Source organism: Diabrotica undecimpunctata, chromosome 4 (genome assembly GCF_040954645.1).
Source record: "Diabrotica undecimpunctata isolate CICGRU chromosome 4, icDiaUnde3, whole genome shotgun sequence".
Classification (NCBI taxonomy): Eukaryota; Metazoa; Arthropoda; class Insecta; order Coleoptera; family Chrysomelidae; genus Diabrotica; species Diabrotica undecimpunctata.
In genome coordinates, this window is record NC_092806.1 from 153,298,165 (window position 1) to 153,314,581 (window position 16,417).

The 16,417-nt window shown below is 33.1% G+C and overlaps 2 protein-coding genes across 2 annotated transcripts in view; both read right to left on the reverse strand.

Moving 5' to 3' along the window:
* Nucleotides 1-7,063, reverse strand: part of CenB1A (Centaurin beta 1A) — a 62,531-nt gene extending 55,468 nt beyond the window's left edge. The window contains exons 1-2 of the mRNA XM_072530612.1: nucleotides 6,871-7,063; nucleotides 6,687-6,803 (exon numbers count right to left, since the gene is read on the reverse strand). Of these exons, the coding sequence (XP_072386713.1) occupies nucleotides 6,687-6,803; nucleotides 6,871-6,923 (170 nt within the window). The 5' untranslated portion in view covers nucleotides 6,924-7,063. The remainder of the gene's footprint in view (nucleotides 1-6,686; nucleotides 6,804-6,870) is intronic.
* A 120-nt stretch (nucleotides 7,064-7,183) lies between these two features.
* LOC140438523 (uncharacterized) lies at nucleotides 7,184-16,396 on the reverse strand. Its single transcript, XM_072528182.1, has 4 exons — nucleotides 16,264-16,396; nucleotides 15,666-16,212; nucleotides 10,403-10,513; nucleotides 7,184-7,851 (listed from the first exon to the last, which is right to left on the reverse strand). Exons 1-4 carry the CDS (start codon nucleotides 16,311-16,313, stop codon nucleotides 7,243-7,245), a joined length of 1,317 nt encoding a protein of 438 aa, XP_072384283.1. The 5' UTR covers nucleotides 16,314-16,396; the 3' UTR covers nucleotides 7,184-7,242.
* Nucleotides 16,397-16,417: the final 21 nt, after the last annotated feature.

Here is a 16,417-nt window from a genome sequence, read left to right on the forward strand (position 1 = left end):
TAAAATAATTGTAGACGTTAAGGATAACACTCTTTTCGTTAAGTGATAAATGATTCAACTTTAATTTTTTACCTGGTGTATAATCACACGTTAATTCCATATTCTATAAACTCACTATTCACTCTTCCAAAAAACAACTGTGTCAGATCTCTTCACTTGCTTATAATCGACTAAACAAAAATTTTCTGATATTAATGAATGACTATTTAAAGACCATTAACCATTTTTTTAATCATTGGTTTTCCAAACAAAATCGAAATTTATACTATTTAAGATAGCGTTCCTATTTATCAGAAACTATCTTTCGCTAATCGACTTTTTCTATCTAAACTATCAAAACACCATTAAATAAATACCTATCCCCTGAATTAGCTGGGCAAATTATCCCCTGGGATATTACCCAATAAAGGAAGAAGAAGAAGAAGAACTAAATACCGATGTATTTCAAGAGTTTCTTTATTTCTTGTTTGATGATATTGACCCATTTAATGGGTCAATATCATAACGACAAAAATAACCATAAATAACGTTACTAAAATAAACAGATTTATATAACTATAATATGCTTTGAAAATGGTTTAAATATTTAACAAACCGAAACAAATAATGTAATACCTAAAGTACGTCTATGACCAGCTGAAAAAACCCTAGCCTACACAGTTCTAACAATAGCAGGTATTTAAATTTTACGATAGTCCATGTGACATGGAAAAATTTCTATCTAAATAATCAAACCCAACGTAAAATAAGCTAAAATATTGACGTTGTACAAAAAGCACACGTACTAAAATATGCTTAACAATTTAGTTTTTTTTTCTCAGAATTTACTCCAGCTTATTCTTCAAATATACTATAATATAAAATACTACAAGATGACTATTTTTTTAAAGGACGGATTACTTAATTACTACAAATAACAGCAATTAGTTACATAATTTGTTTTCAGTTTAATTTTAATAATACAACAAAATTCCAACAGTATTTTTATAACATTAGATTGTTATAAAAACAGGAACGAAAACGTATTTATTGACTTACATAATGTGATGTTATATTTCTTTATGAAAACATACGATAATGCAGAATTAGAAAAATGCTAAGGTCATTGACATATTACTTAAAGTTCTCTAAATTAAGCCAAGTGATACACATATTATTAACTACGCCTTGCTATTTCATTTGAATACAAAATAGCTCAATAAACAAGCACATTATTTCGCTACTGAGAGTGGTACAAGGGCAAGGCGTGAATGAGTGCATCCTCGCAAAATTATAGTCCATTTAGAAATCATTGATAGCCCAGTTTGTATAACACAGCTGAATGTCCTAAACCAATGACGTAGAATGTCAAAAGTATTTGAATTTTTGAACCAAAATGTAGGTGTATTAATTTTTTCAGGTATACAATATCATTAAGAAGCAACTAAGTTTTTTAGAAAGGATTAAAATCTTCGAAAGACTAAGTACACCTTTAAATATAACGTAAAATGAACTAGTAGCGACACCACACAGCAGTATTAAGCGAACTCGAGGAATAAAAATGGGAAAATCGTCTCTACAGATCTTCGTGATCCCTGACCTGCCTCAAAACATTCTTCCATCTTTCTCTGTCGAGTGTGTGTCTTCTCCATCCCCTTACTCCAATCTCCCTTAAATCACCCTGCACATCGTCCAGACAGATATCTGAGTTTAGGTTGTCCCATTCTTCTTCTTCTTCCGACCGGCTATGTAGCATGGTTATTTTAAAAGGATCGCTTTCATCCATCCCATAACGTGGTCCACCCATTTTAGGCGGTTTATTTTGATATTTTTCACGATATCTGCATCACCAAACAGTCTATAGAGTTCGAAATTATATCGCCTTCTTCACAGATCCTGTTCGTTACCTCCGCTATATATAGTTCTCAATACTTTTCTTTCAAAGATTTGTAGTAACTCTTCATCTCGAGTCTTCATTACCCATGTTTCCGATCCGTAAGTGAGCATCGAGCATATTATTGTTTTATAAAGTTTGCAGTTTGTTGCTCTTTGTCATCTAACTTTACTCCTGTGAAATTAAAGTGTCATTTAACAGTGCATTTGAAGACTAGTATTCGATATAAAGACGCTTTTATACTAGCCCACTAGTACTATTTTTTGGGGTAGAGTTTCTAAGTGTTCAACCATAAATGGAGTTGGAGAGACAACCATGGCTTTGGTCATTGAGTCGGCTTGAACACTTCAGAAGTCCTTTTAAACTGTGAGTTATATTGTTGGCAATGCGAGTGGCTTGGTAGTGTTGACATTTTGTGAGGATGTGCTTGATGGTAAATATCACTGTTGGTCTTTAGAGGACATAAGATGACTGTGTGTCAAACGTGTGTGTCCTATCCTCAATCTTTGTATTGCTATCTTCTCTTTTCTGTTCAAGGATGCTAGGGATAAATGACTGTTAACATTAGGTTGTATTTCTCTGAGCTTCGTGTCTTTGGTGATCCAAAGTTCCTGCCACTTGCCTTGAATATTGCTTTTGAATTTTGATTTTATATCTTCTTGGAGCTGCATGTTGTGGATGGGTAAGTTGGTAAGATGCTTCTTTTGAAGCGCTGTCAGCCATCTCATTGCCTTGGATGTCGATATGAGAAGCCCATATTATTGTTATTGAAGCCCTAGGGAAGTGTGGATATGGATACATTCTAGTATTTTTTGCACTAGATGATGTTGATTGAAAATATTTTCTAACGAATTAATTGAGGATAAGGAATCGGAGCGCAGAACTACACTTTGATGATTGTCAAAAGGGAACTCGAGAGCTTTTAAAATACTGAATAGTTCTCCTAACCTGAACTAGACTTTTGAAACGACACAAACAAGGAAATATTACATAAGCACCGAAAACAAGAAGAAATCCGTAGCACATATATACAATATTGCAAAACAAGCAATATAAAGAAAAGTGCATTCATTTTATTTTTGATTATTTTCAATCACTACCCCAGATTAAAAAAAATATCAAAATTGGTTCATTATTACATGAGATATCATAAAATTTTGAAGCGCTTTTGATTTGAAGTCTTCATTTTCACTTTTGAACGTTGCTAGCTGATTCCCCCACCTCTTTCCAGATTGTTAATTCCTTTTAAAAGACAATTTCAAATCGTTATTTAAAGTCAAAAAATAACTTTTTTTTATATGCAACGGTGATTGTTAAGTTGAAGTGTTACATAAAAACATAATATTTTCTGAAAGTTTTTTAGCAACTGATTTGAATAGAAATATGCTTTATTGTCACTGAAAATTGTACAATTCTATAGACAAAGCTTACAAAAAGACAGGAAAATAACAATAACAATTTAAAATTGTTATCACAAATAAATATCACAAAATAAAAGATAATAACATACACAATCCACTGGAAAATTTAAATAAATTGCAAATCACGTAAGAAAACCTTACAAACTAATATGTTTAAGAGATGGTTGTATAATTTTTTTGCCGAATATAATATAGATTTCTTTACTAACTCAGTGGTCGGGATATGTAAATACACATCAAAGGTTGAATTTGTAGTGGAGTAGTCATGATTAGGTCTTGATGGAAAAACATGTAGGTGTTTATGAATTAAGCAAAGAGTTTCTAAAATATATAAAGAGGAAAGAGTTAAAATCCCGTGATTTTTTAAGTAGCTTCTGCAACATGTTATTCTACTGAGGGCAAAAAGATACTGTATTGCTCTTTTTTGTAATTTAAAAATAAAATCAGATTGGGAAGACCACATCGAAGATGAGACTCATAACAATTCGATATGAATGGACCATTTAAGGTTGCTTTCTATAAAAACACCAAGAAATATTGCAGAATCAATGATACTAATATTGCTGTTATTAAGAAGAAAGGGTTGAAGAGTTCCTTTGTATGATAATGCTACTGTCTTATCCACATTAAAAGAGAGTAAATTAGAGTCGGGCCAGGTTTTTATTTTAAGTAGATCAGAAGTTACAGTTGCATGAAGAGTTGCAATATTAGAGTTCCTCCAGGTGATACTGGTATCATCAGCAAAATCTTATCTTTCCTTATCTTTATATACTTTAAATACGCTGCGCATGATGTATATGCATGTTTTTTTTATATCAAATGAAAGCCAATTTTTTTCATAATATGACGATATAAGGTTGCCTGAGAAAAAATGGTGGCAAATTAGGGTTGCCTTTTGTTAAAAACGCCAGGTATCAAAGAAAAAGTAAAAGACAGCTAGCGCGCAACGCTACTAGTTTGAAGTGTCAGTTGTGTGAGTTTTTAAAGCATGAGTCGATAGAGATATAATAATATCATTATCACTTATCAAACCATGCTGTTAATGTGCGGCGCTAACTTTATTTCACTTTATCTTTGATACCTTGGGTTTTTAACAGCTTTCAACTCTAATTTGCAACCATTTTTCTCAGGTAAGCATATATAATCATATTAAAAAAAATTAGCTTTAATTTGATATAAAAAAATGCATATATGTCATGAACAGCATATTTTATTTAAAACGTAAAATTTTTGTTCAAAAATTAATTACTATTAATTGAATTAAAAATATTCGCGGCCAATTTTTGACTGGCAACCTATTGTCAGTGTATTCTCCTAATTTTAACTGTATGTAAAAATGTGAGTTTGATTAACTATGTTATGGGCGTAGTGATCCTGCAGTGGGATCTTGTACTATCAAGTCTATGTTCACTTCTACATGATCTTTGATAATGTCAACTCAGAAGCATCAAACTAAATAGGCAGGCGGATCAAAATCACAACAAACCAGAGAAGTTAAAGAAAAACCAGCTCGAATAAAGGAGAGATTAAAGATAGCAGAGAAGGGAGAGACTTGGAATTGCGGAGGATTAAGTCCACAGAACATGAAATAAACAATGAACTAAAAAATCTTATGATTAACATAGCTGTCACAACTGAAAAAAAATATGAAGACTATTATATACAGTGTAGTATATCAAAATGAAAGACCTTGCTGCGCCACGAAATTATTCTCAAATAACAGACATTTTTGAGAATGATTTCTGAAGAGAAAATCAAAATGTCAAAATAACTGTTTTTTGAAATAAAATTGTGATTAATTTTTATTAATGATAGTAATTAACACTAACAGTAATCGAAGATATAAGTGAAATCAATCAGTTAAAATAAACGATGAGGAAAAAAGCAGAATGGAAAATCGGCCACATTATACTTATTGAAAAACCCAAAACTGACCACACCAAAGCCAAAAACTATTGTCCTACTATTCTTCTCCCCACAATACACAAATTATTTGAAAAACAATAAAATAACTTTTGTTTCATAAATTTTAAGACCTAGCTTAACAACACCAATTTGGATTTAGGAAAAATATTCAACCATCCATCCTCTTAACATTTTAAACTCAAATACTCAGACAAGACATTGATTTAAGATCAGGTGTAATATTTTATATCAAAAAAATATTTTACAATGTCTGCCACAAGACTACAAGAGATTTACAATTTAAATTGCATCTTCTTAAGATTTCTTCTCTTTTTTAAACTTAATCATTAATTTTCTAGATAATCAATTTTAGCAATTAAAATAAATAATACTTATAGAAGAATAAATAATGCTTTTCTCAAAGAACCAGTAGTTCCTGAAGACTCTCCTCTGTTGCCAATGATAAACACAAAAAAGTTGTCTCCTTTTTCCTACCTAGGAATGACTTTTGCTACAAAACTAAATTTTAATTTGCCAACAAAAGTAGTGAAGAGAAGAGTAATTGGCAGACCCAAATAGTTCAGAAGGTTCAAAGCCTTATGATACAAAAATTTAGGAATGTCATCCACAACAGCTACAAAGATTTACAAAAGGATCTGTTGATCCCTACTGGAATAGGGTCATCTGCTCCCATTAACACAAAAAAACCTGCTTGCACAAAGCTGCAGTGCTCTGAGGAGTATTATAAAAATAAGCAGTCACAATTGTATCTATAACCCCCCAATGGATTATATAAAAAAACAAACATAACACCTATTGGTCAATGTCTACAGAAGCTCTGACTCAAATTCATATGACATTACAACTTCACCATCCTACATCCACTAATGAATCATAAACATCCAGATCATGTCTTAAATTTATCAACAAAACCTACTGTAATAAACTCTTAGCTATTTATTTAAAAGAGCTTCAGTTAGTTTTTCATCTTTCCATTAGACTTCAGATGCATTTCAATAAGCACAAATCTACATTTAACAATCCAATACAATGTATTTATTTATATACATCTGTAATGAATTGGAGCCTTGTTTTAATGTATCATTAAGAAACATAATTGGTTGACTTAAATATTTATAAAAGCAAAAAATGCTTAAACAAATATAAACAAACTGAATCATTAATGATTCATGTTTATTTACTTACATATGTAAGTATAAGTATTTTAGTATAAAATATCATCTATACAAAGAAAAACGGATAGGACAATCCCAAAAGGTTAAATTTAACATGGAAAATGATACCAAAATAAATCTATTCCTAGAAATTTATCTTCAAAACATATACTTGTTTTCTACTTATATAGCCACACTAAACATTGACTGTAACTAATAAAAACACCCTCTTTTCAACAAACATTTCATTGATCTTAAAGCTACTTGCTTATTTATGATAACTCAAAATTTTCCCATAACATAAAAGTTTACCTTTGTTGTCCAACATATGTTTTTCCAGAATCCACCATAGATCCGCATATTTTCAAAATTTTCTCGAGCTTATTTTCGAGTTGATCGACGCTTGCCTCTTCTGCTTCCAACAAACTCCTGAAATTTGATAATTTAGTTAATTGAAAATGTATTGTAAACAATTATAAATGATCAAAGTACGAACCTGAATTTTGGAGAATCCCTGAGACACTCCTGCAATTCGATTCTTCCGACCATTTTGTAACCACTGAGTATTAAATAATTAACGAATCATGATAATAACCAATTCCTGGTTTATTAAAAAGATGCGTTTAAATATTATTGGGTTGAGTCATCAACGCAGATTAACACTTTCTTGTTTTTCGTTCACATTACCACACGTCAAAATAGAATAGAAAGTTCGGTTGCTCTATATTGGCAGCACTTGGTTTTACGAGGTGAAAGTAATAAATAATCTAAATTTGGAAACAAAATAAAAAGTAGATATTTCACTAAATATTATTATTGTACAGCAAACAAAAGTTGACGCTTACATATAAAAATATATTTTAAAACTTTAAGAGTTTTTTTGAAAATCTAAGTTTTCCAAAATATTAGGTGAGGATTGCGTTCTTTTCAAATTTGAACTTGATACGTAGTTTGACATTCCAGAAGTAATCGATGTTGTATTAGAAACTTGAAATAATGCTATTTTTGATAAATTATTGGCTATTTTCTTTTTGTAATTGTCTTCTACGAGGGTGTGATCAATTCCACGTGTATTTATTTGATTTTCACTTTTGGTGCTGGTAGATTGAGTTGAAAGTAATTCTTTCTTCTTCCGTTTCTTTTTCTCTGGTAATTTTGATTTTTGCTCGTTAACCAGCTCTATAGTAGGAATTACAGAAGTTTCGTTTCTCTCGTATATTTTTATTACATCAGAATCGTTTGTTTTGCTACAGCATGGTTGTGGTTCTCTCTCTAGCTTTTCCGGAGCTTCATCACCATTGTTTCTTAAACAACTTGGATCTTGACTTCGCTTAGGATGCTTCACGTATACTAAATGTTCATTTGTAGAATATTTCGTCTGACTTAGTTTTAATTTTTCTAGTTTGAAATTTAAATTATCTACTTCAAGTTGAAGACAGAGGTTTTCGTAAACCAAACAACCGTTTTGCTTAACTACCTGAAATGATTAAAAGACATAATATGGCATTATTAACTATGTGTATATACATAGGTAAGTTACTGATAGAAACTTACAAACCGCAACTCACAAATAGGCTAAAAATAAACATTTCAAGACCAAAAGTACTATAAGGCATTTATCAGTAAAATCAGTCTATAAAGGACCTTCGACCAACCACAAAAATTAGAATTATTCACATAATACATCTACCCTATGATGATCTACCTTTCAGAAACATTACCATTTACAAAAACCCACAGAAAAACTGAAAATAACCCAAAGAAAGAGGGAATTCATTAAGCTTAGTCTAAAACTGAGAGGCAGAGGTGGATTCGCAATAAGATAAGAGAATAAGTTATAGAAAAATGCAGAACTATCTTAAAGCCAGTTTTCACGCCATGTTTTATTGTACGTTTTCTATCTATCTATCTATATAAGGATTTTTACAGCTGTCGCCGCCTTCCTTCTTTTAGCCAACGTCTCCAGTCCTTTCTGTTCTGCCATTCTCCATCTCTAAGGTCTCGTCTTTCCATGGCCTCATCCACTTCATCCCTCCATGATCTTCGGGGTCTACCTCTTTTTCTCCTTCCTATTGGGCTCCAATCCGAAATCTTTGCTATCCACCTTGTATGATCTGTTCTTCTCACATGTCCATACCAAATTAAACGTTTTTCTTCGATGTAGCTGAGTGTCTTGTTCTACTGCCATTCTTCGTTTTATCTCCTCATTTCTGATGCCATCCATTTTTGTCACTCTGCAGCTTCTTCTCATAAACTCCATTTCAGTTGCTGTGATTTTGGACCTGTTTCGTTTATTTATTACCCAATTCTCTGCTCCATAGTCATACTGCGTACCATTGTACGTTTTGTCAGGCATAAAAAACGTATGGCAGAATGTACGTTTTGTCCAGTGTATACACACTACGTGTTTTCTTTTCCGCTTTCTACCCCACTTTTAATCCAAAGTCTTGAGTTGTGTGAAGTTTGTTTAGTGAATCTTTTTGAGAAACATTATCTTTTTGATTATCGAGGAACTGAAAGACGAACTTAGAGGCGAATCTGATAAGTGGACAATTATTTGCGAATGGACCCCTTATCCTATTGTAAATTGCTAGCCAAGATCAAACGTCTTGTCTGAACTTGAATTTACACGTTATTTTTTGTCCTATCAGTTCTCACAAAATGAGGCTTCTCCATCATTTCATCAATCAGAACTTGGATTACAGTTAGATTCGACAAGACGTACGTTTTGCTGTTTATACGCCACATTTTATTGGATAGGGTCTGTCCTGTCCAACAACACGTACAGAAGACGGAGCGTGAAAACCGACCTTTAGTATGGATATAGGCAGGACACCTAATGAAAAAAAAGAATGAAAGATGATTGTCAAACATAACTAAAGAACACAACTAAAGCTGACAAAATATATTGAGGAGATAAAAAAGATAATTATAATCATCTTCTTACAGTCAGAACGCTAATAGAGAATGCCAATGAATATCACTTGAACTTATACATTAGCTTCGTTGATTATGAAAAGGCATTCGACTCCATAGAACTTTGGTCAATAGAGAGAGCTATGAACAATTGCAGGATAGACTCCCGATATAGAATGCTCATACATAATATTTACAAGAAAGCTACAATGAAAATACAAATAGATGAGAAAACCAAAGCTATACCAATCAACAGAGGAGTTCGCTAGGGAGATGTTAACATCTGGGATACATTAACTGGGCAGATAAAGGAATAAATGTTAATGAAAGAAACTTGAGTCATTTGAGATACGCTGATGACATTGTAATATTCGCTACAAGTTTCAAAGAATTACAGACCATGACGACGCAACTATTTCAAGCTTCGGAAAAAGTAGGTATTAAGATGAACTTGGAAAAAACAAAAATAATGACAAATACACCGAACATTAGAGAAATAACGTTGAACGACATAAATTTATAAACAGTAAGCGAATACATCTACCTGGTAGAGATAATAAAAGTTAACAAAGAAAATCAAATTGCCGAAATTATCAGAAGAATAAGGTTAGCGTGCGCAGGATTTGGAAAACTGAGTTGCATCTTGAATAGCACTAAAATAGAACAATATTTGAAAACCATAATTTACGATCAGTGTATCCTCCCTATACTCACGTATGGTTCACAGACGTGGACACTCACCAAGTCTAATATGAATAAAATAGTAAAGGCACAAAGTGGACTAGAAGCAAAACCAAATTAAAAGATGCAGGAGAACGTGCTTCCAAATTAAAATGGAGCTTCGCAGGACACAATGCCCGACTGAAGGATAAAAGATGGAACCACGAAATACAACAATGGATACCATGGTTAGGAAAGAGAAGCAGAAGAAGTCCACAAAGTTGGATTACTTAAGGCTGAAGAAGAAGAAGAAGAATATTTGTCTTTCCAATTTCACGCCATTTATTTTGTAGTAGAAACAGTAAATACCTAATAACCAGATATATTAAGTTATATAAAATGTTTATATAAAAAAAAATGTTTCTGAAAGTGATTAATAAGAACAAACATACCTGTAAATACTTTTTGCTGCTACATGAAATAGTTGTGTTTAGTTTATCGTTTACTAAATCATTTAGTTCTACTGTGAGACTTTCAATTCTGCTTTTATAATCGCTTACAAGCTGAAAATTTAAATACACTAGAGATTTAAAAGTATATATTCCATTAGACAGAATGAAAACCGCTATCTACTATTAAAATATAGACAATAATACAGTAGACATCTTTATTTCGTAGTAATAATCAAGATCGAGGATAGCTCACGAATTCTTTGGATAATTTAAAGTTGTCACTTCTACGCCCAACTCACACAGTACTATTCATAACCTCATTGATTAGTATAGACCATTCAAATGTTACATTTTTAGGCCTTAGCGTGCATTTTTCAGAGGACGCAATTTTATTTTTTTGATGTATTGTGGGATAAGTATAAGCTTGAGTATCAAGTTTGTGGGTCGCCACCCTTGTCCTCCGTTCGCCATTTTGGAAAAAGACGTGCAAAGGGTTTTCGCGATGTATCGTGTTAACTAGCAACACTAAAAAAAATTGTGTAAGACATTATTTGTAGCAAATTGTCTAAAACTTTATTAACATCACTTTTACCGCGCTTCCAAGTTGACAGAGTTCTTGAATACTCGTAAGAATGCGATAAAAACGAAATATTAGTCTTATTTTTCTATTATATATTGTCTTATATATAATTTATCATTTTCTTAACATTCCTATGTTATTATTAATTTATTATCGACTCTTTTCCTCGCCACGTACAAGGTAGAGTCTGGAGGCTCGTTTTTTACGTGATATTCCCAGTAGGCCTAATCCACGATCCAGGGGCAATTTCGGGGCGAGATAATACAGAGCATAATTATATATTTAAAAAGTTGTTTTTCAGTTATTGACTTTTCAATTGTTGGTCAAGGCTGCAGTTCAGGGTCTAATTCAGTATCGGAGGTAAATGTTAGCGGAATAACGCGATTTAAAACTGACGTCATTGTGGGTAATTTATCTTCTAAGTCATTTCCATGATTCTACTGTAGGTTTCAGCAGAACAATTGAGGCACCTACAGTGCATTTGAGGTCTGCTTTTCGGCAATCCCACATACTTCCATAGTTCCCCTTGCACCTGCAGAAAATTAATTTCACATGTTCGGGGGGTGCTGAAGTTTTGGAAGTTTGGATTTAACGAATCGTTTGTATCTCAAGCTGTCCAGAAAAATAACTTTATTTTCACTATATAAAGGGACGAAAAAACTCTCTCCAACGACAATAATCAAAGATGGCTCGACTTTCTTACTGAGAAATATTGCTATTCCACTAGCTATCTCAGTATATTTCTGTAAAATTTTGATGAATTTAAGTTTGCCGATCTTGTAAGCTACTGATGTTGTGTTACATCGTGAAAAACTATGGAGAAACAGCAAATTGTCTGCAACAACGTTATCATATACAAAACTTGAAGAACAATATAATTGATATGACTTACACCCTTTTGAAGGTTTAAAAAATACATTGGATTGCTTCTTGCCTAATGCCGTGAGCAAGACAAGAAGGTCAATGTCCTCTGCTACTATAGTCACAGAATCATAGGAGCAGGATGCAGCAAGCGTTGAACGGATGTTGAATGTATCTGCATCTGATTCAGCCTCTGATCTTTGATAGATCAGTTTTGAGAAGGCCTATTAAGTTTGTTTTGTTCCTTTCATTACCAAGAAATTTATCTTGCGATAATGTTGGTATGGTGCTCTTATTTAACTTTATCTCTGTCGATTGGTACTTTTTTATGCGACTCAAGCGCTCCCATGACTTTGTTCCTGCGATATCAGGGTTTTCGGAGTAGCCATCAAATATTATACTTGCAGATAGTCCATAGTGTTCTTGTACATACCCAACATATTTCTCAAGAATGTTGTTCAAAGACGAATTGCGACCCCAAACTACTTTATGCAACAAAAAAACCATCATCGATAACAAAATATCTTCTGTGACTGTTATTAGAGGATCGTTATACTATTGTAAAGGCGTAAAACAAAAATGGTTTCGTACCTTTTCTCATGCCATCATCAGCGAATAACGCCAATGGAAAAGATGCTAAATCGTGTGCCAGATATTATTTGATATCACCTGTTTCTCTCGAAATGTACATCCATTGAAATAAACGTAAGGGATATTTGCGATGAAATGACAGTAGCGAAATAAGTAGTACAACTGAAAGAATAAGTAGAGGGGAAGAAATAGTTGGAACCTGCTTAGGATTCTTGTAAATGTACACTGATTAGAAATTATTATAAAAACCAATGATATTATAAGTTTAGCGGTGGGAAAAGTGTCCAAAATAATTAAGTAATAACATAGGAATATTAAGAAAGTGATAAAATATATGAATAAAAAAATATATAATAGAAAACTGAGGCTAAAAGTTCGTTTTTATACATAGTAGTCTTACTAGTATTCAAGAACCCGGTCAACTTTGGAGCGCTGTAAAACAAGATCAATTAACGAAATTAAACAAATTTGTAGTGGAAATTAGTCTTTGAAAACTATATAAGATTGCTTTGTTGTCATTTTATTGTAAAACGACCAGAAAAATAGATATAATGCCCAAAAGAAAATTTGTTAAAAAATTGTCAGTTATTTTTGAATATAACTGTTTTATTTGACATTTAACGAGAAAAAGTAACAGGAATAAAGTTGTAGGTAATTTAATTTGCTATAAATATTGACTTACAGGCTTGTTATTTTACGAGATATAGCGTGACAACCCTTTTTTTAAGATGGCGGTTGAGGGATAAGGATGGCGACCCTACAAATTTGAACTTATGTTTATACTAACCTACCCTATACATCAAAAAATAAAATTGCGTCGTCTGAAAAATACAACCCTAAATATAACTTTTCAATGGACTGGTTTTTTCTTGTTTATTTAACTGTTCCCTCACTCCAATCAAACAATTGTAAGTAGAAAAGTTGTGGAGATTTTTATTGCAAATATTTTGATACCAAAGCCCGGTTGTCGTTATAGGTCATGGTCATCTTTTCGGAGGTGGCACAATATGTAGTTATAGAGAGCAAATGGAATAATATCAAAACAGCAGTACTGACAGCGGCAGCGTCCAACTTGGGAAACTAGAAAAACGCGAGAAGAGGAGCATGGTTCGATGACGAGTGCAGACAAGCAATAGAGGAAAGAAATGAAGCATACAAAATGTATATAACAAGAAGAACACGGGAAAGACGAACATTATTTGAAGTCGCAAGATAGAAAGCAGACAAGATATGTTGAAATAAAAAAAGAGCCTATGAAAATGGACAAATAGAAAAAATGGAAGAAAATTTCAAAAACAACGAAATTATATGGGCTTACGAATACCTAAAAAAGATAAATAGTGGGTATAAACCTCAAACAAGTCTATGTAAAGATGAAAGTGGGCAAATAATCAGTGACCAACAGAAAGTCACAGAAACTTGGAAGCATAATTTTCAGACCCTACTTGGTACACAAGTAGACATGGAAGATGAAATGGATACGAACTACGTAGATGAGAATGAAGTAGAGAATGGAGTAGAAGATCCAACCATAGAGGAAGTATCTAAGGTATCAAGGCTCAGAAAAACAATAAAGCTCCGGGAGTTGACGAAATACCAGCAGAATTGTATAAGGTAGGTGGCGACCACCTAGCAAGTCAAATCCACGCGCTCATCAAAGACATATGGCAAGAAGAGAAAATACCCGACGACTGGAAGAAAAGTATAGTATGTCCGATCTATAAAAAAGGAGACAAACTCCAGTGCAAAAACTACCGTGGAATTTCTCTACTACTATTTACAGCATACATCCTAAGTCCTCACGTATATTATAAAACAGAGGCTCCAACCACTAGCAGAAAATATTATTGGAGAGTATCAGACGGGCTTCCTACCGGTAAGATCGATACTGGATCAAATATTTACAGTCAAACAGATCTTAAGTAAATCATGGGAACATGACACTGATGTTCACAACGTGTTTGTAGACTTCAAACAGGCATACGACTTAGTCGAAAGGAACAAACTCTATTATATATTGGCTAAATTAGCAATACCACACAGAGTTATTAAAGCCACAATGGATGAAACTTAGGCATGTGTACGAATACAAAACCACCGGACAGACTTTTTCAAAATTGCCCAGGAACTAAAGCAGAGAGATAGGCTGGCCCCAACTTTGTTTAACCTGGTACTGGAAAATGCGGTTAGGCAAATGCAAACTGGACAGGGAAACCTACTGACCAACCGAACGGTTCAACTGGCCGTTTATGCCGATGTTATTATTATGAATAGAACATCAACAGGAGCACAGGAAACATACGCAGAGTTAAAAACGCAAACAAAAAGGCTAGGTGTGGAAATTAACACAGAAAAAACAAAAATAATGATACAGACGAGAAGAAATATAGTCCCAAAAAACATTATACATGAAGATGACATTGAAGAAGAAGATGGATAAATACGGAAGAGAATAACGCAGGCAAACAGAGCTTATTTTGCCCTCTCCCATATATTTCGGTCTAAAAATGTCCACCGAAATACAAAGATGAGAATTTATAAAACCTGAATTCGACCAATAACATGCTATGACAGTGAAGCATGGGTCCTGAAAGAATCATCCAAAAGCAAACTCGACACTTTCGAAAGGAAAGTACTGAGAAGAATACTAGGATCTGTGAGGGAAAACGGAATCTTCAGAAGTCAATACAATAACGAGCTTTATCAACTTTATAAGAAAGCATCACTGTCAGACTTCATTAGAATACAAAGATTGCAATGGGTCGGACATGTGATAAGAATGGGAGAGAATAGGCTACCAAAAAGAGCACATAATGCTAGAATGCAGGAAAAGAGACCGGTTGGAAAACCAAGAAAGCGCTGGTAAGACACAGTAAACAGCAACTCATAAGCCCTTTTGGGAGTCCGTGTTTGGAGAAGATCAGCCACAGACAAGCAAGGGTGGAGGCAAAAAATAAGGGAGGCCAAGGCTTAATTTGGGCTGTATTGCCGTAAAAGAAGAAGATAATCTTATATTCCAAAGCCAAAGAAGTATCTTATACTTCATTGGTTAAATTCCATTTTGTCGGTACCTATGAATATACTGGAATATTTCTGGACTCATTCATAACAATGTACTTATTCCCCTTGTAAATACAGTTGGTACGTATTCTATTAGGTATATTTGAATTTCTCTGTTGTAATTGATTAAATTAACTAAACTAAAAGTAATTTTAGTTTTAGTGTGCTTACCTTCTCGTATTCCAATCTCAACGTCCGCATCTCGGTTTTTAAACAAGTTTTGGTATTTTTCATCCTTAAAAACTTAATACTTAAATTATAGTTAGCCTGTAGTGTTTGATTTAAATTTTGCTTCATTTTTGCAAGCTCGTTCCTATACTCATCGATATTTTTCTCATTTTGAGCCGCTGAACTATTACTATAAAGCGCTCTAAGTTTTTTACATTCATTCATTTCTTGACAGTATAATTCTTTTTCCTTAAAATAAAACTTTCGCTCATCGTCTAATTGTTTGGCCAAAGATACATTGGATCTTCTAGTTTTAAGGAGGTCTGAAGATATTTTTTCCTTTTCTCGAGCTAAATTAGCGATCGAAATGTCTTTTTGGTCAGATTCATCTTGTAAAACTTGTACGGCTGCTTTTAGATTTGATATTTGATCTTTTAAAGCTTCCAGTTCGTTTTTCAATATTATTTCTTGCTCCATATATTGTTTCTGGTTTTCTACAGTTTGTGAAACCGATTCATATGATGAAGTAGATGTCTTGGATAGGGCGTTACTGAAATTATCAATATTACTTATGGATCACTTAATATATTGTACTTTTTACCGAATTAAACTCTTTGTACCAGAAAACTTCTTTTTTATAGCTTTTTTCATTAAACTTGGCTATATTTGTTATTCTGGAAAATTTTATTTTATCCTTGTCATACCATTGACACTATCACAAATTTTGATTGTTATAATATTTCTTAAACGCCCCT

What these genes read in the sequence shown, in the direction of transcription:
- LOC140438523 (XM_072528182.1), bottom strand. Translation starts at nt 16,313, where the DNA reads ATGAAAAAAGCTATAAAAAAGAAGTTTTCTGGTACAAAGAGTTTAATT. An exon ending in GGTACAAAGAGTTTAATTCG is followed by an intron (nt 16,213 to 16,263) that starts GTAAAAAGTACA and finishes TGATAATTTCAG; the next exon opens with TAACGCCCTATCCAAGACAT. An exon ending in TGAGATTGGAATACGAGAAG is followed by an intron (nt 10,514 to 15,665) that starts GTAAGCACACTA and finishes TTAAATTTTCAG; the next exon opens with CTTGTAAGCGATTATAAAAG.